We start from the raw sequence: 10,323 nt of genomic DNA on the forward strand, positions 1-10,323 counted from the left end.
CCATGACAAAGTTGTGTTTTTTATATATTTTCTAAAATATATGTTTGACTTTTGTATTTTTCTGTTTTAAACACTGTATTAAGCACATTTTGGAGGTGATGTAGAGCATTTTCATTAGACGTTTCCATAAATGTTGGGATCTTCCATGTTGGTATAAATCTCTTCATAATCCTTAATCTTAAAGTTTAAATTTAGAGACACAGAGGTAAAATCAGTCAATAACATTTCAGACACTATTTGAGGTCAAAAACTGTGTGTTAATTCACTAAAATTGTGTAAAGTAATAGTCAAGATCGATTATATACTTACAGTGCAGGATTTTCTCTGACTAAATTGCAAAGGAGACAACAAACAATAAAAATTAAGTTAATAAATCATTTAGGTGCAGTTTTCCAGACAGGGTTTAGAATAATCCAGGACTAAGCCTTAGTTATATTTTGACATTTAAGTAGTTTTTACAAACAAACCTTACAAAAACATTACTGGTGTGCATCTTGAGACAAATCAATGGCATTGATATATGTTAAAATATGTCGGTACATGATGTTTTTAAATTAAAGCAGCTCAAACATGCATTTTAGTCTGGGACTAGGATAAGCCCTGTCTGAAAAACTGCCCCTTGAATTAATTTTAAGGTACATTTATTTAAACATGTTACATCTGATCAGTTGATACATCAGTTTGAATTAGAAAAAAATATATATTAAACTTTTCAATAAATATACTTTAACATATTCATAAATATCTAACTGCCACTTAATAAAGGTGCTATAAATTTTAAAGCAATGCCATAGAAGAACCATTACTGGTTCCACAAAGAAAAATTCAGTCAAAGGCTCTTAAAAAAAAAAACAATTATAAAACCTTGACTATGAACACGGCCGTATCTACCATTGAGGTTCCCGAGCTCCGGACCTTGGTAATTTTCTAATGCTCGTCTTATTTGACTCAACGCTCAGCACTGGTTTGGCTACTTAGCACCACGCAGACCGATCGCTGTGTGACATCTTAGCTCTTAGCACCGTGAGAGCAATTTGAGAGTAAATGACACAGTATGCTTTCAAATCGATCTCGCGTTAGTGTGATGTCACACTGATTCCGAGATAACCAATGAAATCAAACCAGGCAGGTAGAGGTGTAACTCAAAGGAGGACAGGTGTGCAATACCTCATTTAGTGGAAGTGCAAGAAAGATGTAAATAATCAAACGCTGACTATTATACAGCACTTTAATAATGAAAAAAAAAAAAACGAAGTGATTATCAAGGTCACAATACTAGATACATTACTTCAAGTTAATATGGTTTTCTTTTAATGTTTGCACTGTTTTTACAACAAAATTCAAAGCCACGTTTTTATTCTTGTAGTGAGCTTTTTGCTGTATAATGATGATTAGATTCACCAAATATACTGCTGCCTTGAACTTAAAAATGTGACGCGTGCACAGCACAACGCTTCATCCACCAGTTGCGCAAACCCTCCCACTTTTATTGTTAGTCAAACAATATTGTTTTTTTATGTTTTTACCATTTATAACTCCCATTTGTGACCAGTCACGGAAAGTAGTGACACAAGTCGGATCTGGGGCCTTTTGAGTTATTCACAGATTCTGAAAGTGCAGTTTCTAAGCTTTCCAACAATGTGTAACACATGGAAATATGATAAGATTTGGAGAAGTTGTGGCCATTTGAATACTGTATAACACATTCCAGAAAGAGAATGCTGAGAAATTTGAGAAAGACGAGTTAACACTTTCCCTTTTCCCTGGCTGGAGAGACAATAGGGCTCATTTACATCTCATTTAGCTAAGCTATACCCCCTGTAACGCCGTTTTGAGTTACAGATGTTCTAGCATCATATGTAATATTTTATGACAGAAGTCCAGATGACAACATGCAAAAATAAACAGGACTTTTTACCTTTGTGGGGATCACAAGTCGAATCCAGTCTGTTTCAAATGTGTGAATAATCCAATGACCATTTTTGTCCACAAATGCGGAAAATCCATGATATGTAGTCTATTGTTTACATCGGATATATAGTCTATAGTTTACATCGGATTTTGCATGACCGTCTGGTAATACATCGTAACATGTAAGGGTATATGAGATAACACTCCGGAAATTTACGTTCCGTTAAACCCGCCTTCAAAGTTTGTATTTAAAATAGGGAGGTAGTATAATAGATAATCCAAAAACAGCACCGTCGAAAACGTGACGTCCTTTAGAGATGTGACCAATCGCTCACTCGTTCCTTCACCAGCCAATGACTTCATGGAAAATATTGATAGACAAAACATGTAGCCAATTATATAGAGTTCAACGATCTCTGTGTAACTTATACGTGTTTGACTTCATGCTGCGCTGCAAGAACTGACAGAGAGATGAAGCGAGAGTGAATCGAAATTAAACTATTCCGTAAGATTTCTTGAAGAGCTCTCGCGATACTTTGACGTCATCCGACTGCGGTGCCGCATAAAGTCAGTGAAAAGTTCCGCCCCAGCTTCTTTTATTTTTCTTTTGTTTTGTGCGCCGAGCTTCGTTTACAGTCTGTGGAGACGCACTCTATAAGTTTGAAAAAAACACTTGCTATTTTTGGACCAAACTGTATTTTCAATGCTTCAACACATTCTTACTGACCCACTGATGTCACATGGACTACTTTGATGATGTTTTATTACCTTTCTGGAAACCGTACATAGATTTTCAATGGAGGAGACAGAAAGCTCTCGGACTAAATCTAACGTTAAAAAATCTTAAACTGTGTTCCGAAGATGAACGGAGGTCTTCCGAGTTTAGAACGACATAAGGGTAAGTCATTAATGACATTATTTTCATTTTTGGGCGAACTATCCTTATTTAGTAGTCACGCTGTTCCCTTTGGGGGCGGAGGCGAAAACACAAGCTTATACAGTATGTAAATATACACACAGACAATGACGCCCCCCGCTGCACACTAGAATCTTCGGAAAAACAAGCCTATTTCAACCGCAAAATGTACGCTTTTAAATATACAAAAACTGCTATCTCAAACATGGAGAGGCTTCTTCGTGATCTCAACTAACAGATTCTGCAATAAAACGAAAATCACAAATTTTGAAAAAAAACTTTGTTTCTCATTTTCTCAAAACTTGTGCTGCCTACTTGTGTCACTGGTTTCCGTGACGGGTCACATTTTGAAGACTTGTTAACCATGTTTACCTCACTGTAGTGTTAATAGAACAGGTTTTGATTGCAACCTGTTAACGACATAACGTTTTTAATTTCACATTCATATAGGTAATTCCAGTGTTAATCTATTAAATCATACATGTGTTTATAGTCCGGTTACTTTTTTAATACTTTGTTATAATCTCAAGTAGAGCCCGACCGGTAACACTTTAGTATGGGGAACACTTATTGATTATTAATTATGACTTTTGCCTTAGTAAACTCCCAATTTACTGCTAATTAATAGCTAATAAGGTAGTTGTTGTAGCCGTTAGGTTTAGGTATTGGATTGGGTTAAGGGATGTAAAATATGGTCATGCAGAACAAGTCATTAATATGTTATAAATTGTATAATAATTATAATAAATGCACTAATAAATTGTTCATGCTTTAATCTAAAGAACCTTTATCCAGTGCAAAGAACAGAAAGATTCTTCAGATGTTAAATGTTCTTTATGGAACCACAGTGTAAAGACAAAAAATGGTTCTTCTATGATGCACCTTTACTTTATTATGAGTTAAGACAGATACTTTAATCTACTATAATACTGCACAAAAATATTTTATAAAACAAATTACAGTTTACCGTTTTAGAGACTGACTCAGTTTAAATGCACAATACCTCTTTGGTGATGGTATACAGGCTTTAGAGATAGTCTTGTCTGCCGCAACCGCATCATTTGACCTGTGAACAGATTAACACATACAGTAGGTGAAGTGTAATATTGTTTTTATAAACAGTCTTATGTATATTTACTTTATCCATTAGCTTGATTCTTTTACACTTGTTATTTTCAAGTCAGTGTTGGGACAGAACAAACTGATAAGTTACCCAATGCTTGGTTGTTGTTACCTAACCATGAGTTATATTTAACCCAGCAGTTGGGTTGAAACAATCCGGTATTGGTTTAACACAACCCAACATTTTTTAGAGTCTAATAAGGTTGCTAATATACATGCTGGCATGTTTTCATATACTAACTTAGCTATAATTCACACATACTGTTTAAACATAGCTAACCAGAGCCGAAGTGATGCTGTCTCGCTCTCTCACATAAGACATGTTCAGTCATTAGCACACTATAATCTGATTATATTTTTATACTTACATTTTCATAATTGATTTTAAAAGTCATCATACAGCAATTAAAATGCCTTCATTAAAATGTATTACATTTTAAATTTGTATTACTAAATGTTTAAATTAACATGAACTAAGATTAATCCTGAGCATATCACTCTGTATCCTCTCCACTATTAAACTGTTGTGTGGTGGGCGTTCTGCCGCAATATGGCTGCCGTCGCATCATCCAGGTGGATGCTGCATGTTGGTGGTTGAGGAGAATCCCCTTTCATATGTAAAGCGCTTTGAGTGCTGCAGAAAAGCGCTATATAAATGTAAAAAATTAATATTAATAATAATAATAATAATAATAATAAATGCTAAACAAGTATTGTTTACTAAAAGTTCATGTTAGGTGATGCATAAACAAATACAACTTTATTGTAAAGTGTTAAGAATATGTTTTGATATCTGCAAACTTCATGCTGCTATCACAGTTGCCTAAAGCGTAAAGGGTTGCTTGCTTGCACAAAAGGTGTGAGATTGTCAGCATGGACGTGTGTACGCTGTACTTCTCTGTATTTTAAAACTTCAAATACACCAGATGCAACACATTTTAGAAATTAACACCCACACACACATATTTACTTACTTACATGAAGAGCTCAGATGCATACAAACAAGTTGGTTAACATCTACATATGGTTAAACATTATATAAAAAAATATGCATACTGTACCTTTGTTCCAGCTGTGATTCTTGTGGATTAGCAGGTGAAGACCTATAAATAATATTGACAGTGTTATATAACCATATGAAAAGCTATACATGCTCAACAAAGTACATCATGTCAATATATGAATACTTCATTCATTCAATTCTAAGTTTAACCGTGATGTAACACACATGTACCTGTTACACTTCTTGTATATGATGACTCCAGCAAATATGCAAATGAGAAGAAAGGCAAATGAGGGGGCTAGAATGTAAAGCCCAATTATCATCATGTCAAAGGTCATCACATCGAGTTCATTCTGGGAAACAGCTAAAGGAAGTGTAAGAATAAAGTATATAGGCCATTCTGATGTATATATCATGTATATAACTAGAGGACAAATGTGAAACACATACATTTATTTTGGATTGGGGTCAATGGTTTTGGAGACTCTGTTAAAGAATCTGCAGACAAAAATCTATAAATAAAAGAAACAGGGGAATTGCATACATTGTGTATGGCAGGGTTCCCCAAATCTTACCCTGGAGGGCCGGAGCACTGCAGAGTTTAGCTCCAACCCTGATCAAACACACCTGAACAAGCTAATCAAGGTCTTCATGATCACTAGAAAATCACAGGTGGGTAAGTTTGATTAGGGTTGGACCTAAACTCTGTAGTGCTCCGGCCCTCCACGGTAAGATTTGGGGAACCCTGGTGTATGATGTCTTAAAATCACTCACGTTGTACATGTAAGTCAACAGATAGTGTGATTTTCTCTGCAGAAATATTTGCAGTGCAGATTAATTTCTTCCCATCGTCTTTCTTTGCCCCCAAAAAGGTTATGGTGGAAAATGTGGCCCATTCAAATCCTGTAAGTTGTTTCGAATCATTTTTGACTGACATGTTCTCATAGTTCCAGTAGAGGATCGGAGGATTTGTCTGGCAGGAATGGTGGACGGTACAAGTGAAGTTCTTTTCAACACCCTCTATGATATCTGCTGCCTGTTTAGGCTCAATGGTTATATTATAATAGACACCTGAAATTAAAATTTAAATTATAAGCAGTTGCCACAACATCAAACATGATTTAAAGCTATTTGAATTAATTTAACTTTTACTAATAGTTAAATGTTCGAAGTCTTTAAATTCATTGTGAAACTGACTGTAACACACAACACAGGCAAGTATAGATGTTTGCATATACTGTAATATTTTACTCACATTTTGCACTTTGTGATTTTGTAGCTCTTGCTGTTCTGCCTCCATGATGTGTTACAGTACACTCAATATCTAAGCGTTCAGCCTTCACAACACCGGTGCGCGTCAGAGTGGTTTTCCATTGACCGTTTTTGTTATCGACATCATCTGTTTTATTAGATCCTTCAATACCCTTCAGAATGATGTTTGGTTTTCTGTATGGACAGGTGTGGTAGGTGAAACACGCGACTGTAATGTTGTCACCGGTCTTTAAACCTCCAGAAATATTAATGATGGGCTGCGGTGGATTTGCTACAGTAGGGAAAAATGTTACAGTTAGGCAACCGATGATTCAGCTGTAATGACACTTAAAACCAAAATATTACATTAAAAGAACTTGTGAAGTATTTACGTACTGTCAACAATAATCGTGGAGGTTACGTCATAAAACTTATAGGTGCGCCATCCAACGTTTTCTGGGTCAATCCATGCATATAGTTTTTCTCCATTGTGAGATGGATCCACGCTTTTGATCAGCAGACTACAATCCTGATCTGAGTTTGTATGCCTATATATATCAGTTTTTCCTCTGAACTTGTCAATGACACTGTCTGGATACCAGGGATCATAAACTATAGGGTAGCCTTTCGACACCCACTGATACCACACAACTCTACGTGTGTTAGTGGGTGGGTATGAATAGTAAGAGTAAGAGCACGGTATAACCAGACAGGATCCTATAAGGCCATGCATTTCTGATGGTAATTTCACTTCCCATGCCAAAGTCTCATACAGCAGAAAACCTATGAGAAAAACATGTAATATAAAGAGCCTCAATTTTAGTATTCAATTCCTGTAGCTCAATTACTGTCAGCATTCGGCAACAAGATCATGGGTTTGATTTTCAGGGAAGGGACAGTTAGCACTATGAAAAACATGTCATATTCATAAAACATCAAGGAATGAGAAATTTTTGTTACTTTTGCTTTCTCTTAGCATACTGCAACAAGTCAATTGTAAAAAAAAACATAAGTCACATTTGTTTTATATATAGAAAGTTTTTGCGACTGAACCTCTTGTCATATAAAATGGATGAATAGAAGTAAAGTGACACAGTACCTTGAAACAGAAGATATATCAGTCCTTTCATCCCTGGATCACAATGCTTCCTCTTATATAGAAAAATCCAACTTATAAACTGCAAACAAACACAAATGTTAAAAATTTTAATATCCCAAATACAATGTTGTTTGCAAAACTATAACAGTGGACATTTCATGACTGTTTACCACCTAAAATGTTTTTCTTTTTAAATATTTTTTCTCATTATGGGTTTATTGGGTGAATTCCTTTATCATAAGAAAACAAGAAGTGAAAGGGTACAAAGTGTATTAAAGTTACTTTAATATTATCTTTGAAGTTTCATCATTACCTTCTCAGCTCCTTGCTCAAACAAGTGGACTGGATGAGAACCGACAAAATAAAAGAAAGTGAATAAAAAGATGTAATAAATTCCTCTCTTGTTCAACTGAAGAAAGAATGATTTGTTATTTCATATAAGGCTCAATATGTGTTGTGCTCTGATGTCTACGCCCACCAATATCTAAAAGATTTCCTTTGTCACCATGGTTTTGTGGTTTAACCAATATCTGACCCGATGCTTGAATTAAATCTAGTCTTATAAGGCGGCCATTCCCAAACTGTGGGACCACTAGTGGTCCGTGAGGGTACTGCAGGTGGTCCGTGTAAAGGCAAAATAAGAATATGTATATTTTAAGAATATGCAGTGTTGTGCCTGAACAAGCTCATTGAACGAAAGTTCATTAACTCGTTCATATTTTGGGCGAACGTGAACTGAACGTACTGTATTACTGCCTAATGAATGTTACTGTGAACTAATTAATTCTGGTGCCTGTGAACGGCACGCTCTCTCAGTTTAACGTCGTTCAATAGGGTGCCAGATTTCTATATTCTTCCAGGCGAAAACCCGACTAAAACACACTGTTAACAGGCCTTATGTGTAGCGGAAAAAACACCCAATCTGGCAACGCCGCCACCAGCGTCACCAAAACAACACAGACGCTGCTGAAAATTCTGCCACGCCACTCAAATAGTTTAACATTAAATAACATTATATTTGTCCTAAATCGTTAATGATTAACATAGGCTCCTAACGCATATTCCGGATCTTGAAATAGCCCCTGACTAAGCTCACGCTATTTAACGTACACATGCGGTGTGCAATACCTGCGAGTTGTCATATACGCAATGCCTCGCAGCGCTTCTCGCCCGGGGTGGGACCCCCACCCGACTAGCCTTTCAAGGTATGTGCAAGCAAATACAAAAATTAAAAGACAGTCAATGCCAATGTAAACCCTGGTTGGATAAGGATTTAAAGTTGGCTATGGCATTTAGCTTCAGTGTTAAAACTGATCAAATTATTGCTGTCTGTGGCGGTTCTATATGGGCTATAATGGCAATCATTTAAAAAAAATAATATGGGAAAAAATAACTATAAATTAGTTATTTTTTGGAACTGTGAACTAGTTCAACATTTTCAAATATGAAATATGAACTGAACTAGTTCATTTTAAAATTTGTGAACTGTGAACTAAATAGTTCATGTAGAAAGTGAACTTTCCCAACACTGAGAATATGTATATAAATAATACTGATATAAGGTTAAGAAACCTGTTGTACTGATGTGATGACCAGTTATAGTTTTAGTGCTAGTAAGAGATGTGCAGATTAAATCAGGACTTTGTGTAGACATATTTTATATTGAGTATTATGAGGTGGTCCACGAAAATTCTTGATTACAAATAGTGGTCCACACACACAAAAAGTTTGAAAACCCCTTGGTTAAAGCATTCACCCTGCACATGTGAGCAGCACAGAAGCAGAGCTGAAGCAGCAGTGATATGATCTTTTTATCTGATCAGGACAGGAGGCGCTGCCGGTTTCCCAGACTCCTCCGCTCGAGCTCCTGTGGTTGACTGTTTCTCGGGCAGTCGCGATGCTCCAGGTAATGCTGGGGAGATGAGAGGGGCGGGTATGGTTGACTGTGACGCGTCCAGGGCTCGATGTTGTCAAAAAGTAATGACATCACAGGATTGTTGGATAGGTTTTTTTTTTTTTACAAAAGACACAAAAATCAGATTTTTTTTTGCATAATTTGTAATTCAAAAATGCTTGCACAAATACATAACTCTAAAAAGTTATTTTAAAACATACTCTATAAATTCAGTTTTGTAGATAACAAAATATCCAGTGTCTGTAAACAAATAAAATTAACTTTCAAGAGTATTACTATTCTGGAGATGTCCTTAGCCAAATTACATGAATGACAAACAAACAAACAAACAAACAAACAAACAGAAAAAATTAAAAAAGTAAAGGAAATAGCAAAGTCATAGCTTCATGTCAAAATGATGCTCTTGTTTATAAAGAAAACAGAATGTTAATAATTAAAAAATAATAATAAAAAATACTCAAGCAAGTAATTTCCAATTTTACACTTTTTGCCCATCTTGTCTTTTGTTGTGCTACCAGAAGCTCTACTAGAGACCCTGCTAAAAATGACAAAATATTTACTTCCTTTTTGATTTCAAATCTACTCTAGAGGGCGGCATACTCTCAAAGAAAATGTACAAAAGCTGTCACTGGGCCTGTACCCTTTTAAAAAGTATGCCTAGTCAGGTCAAGTCAATTTATTTATGGATCACAACATTAACACAACCATTGTTGATCCAAGGTGCTTTCCAGTTAAATATTTCCTTTAATAGCAACAGAGATAAAAAAATAAAAAGGGAAAGAGACAAAATATAAAATAAAATAAATATGTATATAAAAAACAAATCAAACTTTATAACTATATAAAGGGCACATTAGTACCTAAAATGTATCAATGGCAACTATTATACATTACTTCCGACTCAGGTGCAGGACTCAGGTTGTTTCCAAAAAGTAATATGCTGGCATTAGTATTTGCCATTTCTGAAATAAAGAAATAAAGACAGTATATTATAAAGATATTTGATTAAAACAAATCATCCCAAAACTAAATATTTGTTATCTCTGTACAGCTCAGGACATCCTGTTAAAGATTTATCAGGACTTCGAAATGTGTCTACTACTAGT

At 35.4% G+C, this 10,323-nt stretch overlaps 1 protein-coding gene and 1 long non-coding RNA gene across 2 annotated transcripts; both read right to left on the reverse strand.

Moving 5' to 3' along the window:
* On the reverse strand, positions 1-5,433 carry LOC135770794 (uncharacterized). Its single transcript, XR_010542772.1, has 6 exons — positions 5,403-5,433; positions 5,184-5,316; positions 5,011-5,052; positions 3,831-4,596; positions 310-328; positions 1-177 (listed from the first exon to the last, which is right to left on the reverse strand). It is a non-coding gene; the product is annotated as an uncharacterized lncRNA (long non-coding RNA).
* A 285-nt stretch (positions 5,434-5,718) lies between these two features.
* Positions 5,719-7,333, reverse strand: LOC135771899 (sialoadhesin-like). Its single transcript, XM_065282249.1, has 4 exons — positions 7,303-7,333; positions 6,600-6,986; positions 6,208-6,495; positions 5,719-6,023 (listed from the first exon to the last, which is right to left on the reverse strand). Exons 1-4 carry the CDS (start codon positions 7,331-7,333, stop codon positions 5,719-5,721), a joined length of 1,011 nt encoding a protein of 336 aa, XP_065138321.1.
* Positions 7,334-10,323: the final 2,990 nt, after the last annotated feature.

Source organism: Paramisgurnus dabryanus, chromosome 8, assembly GCF_030506205.2.
Source record: "Paramisgurnus dabryanus chromosome 8, PD_genome_1.1, whole genome shotgun sequence".
In the NCBI taxonomy this organism is placed as follows: domain Eukaryota; kingdom Metazoa; phylum Chordata; class Actinopteri; order Cypriniformes; family Cobitidae; genus Paramisgurnus; species Paramisgurnus dabryanus.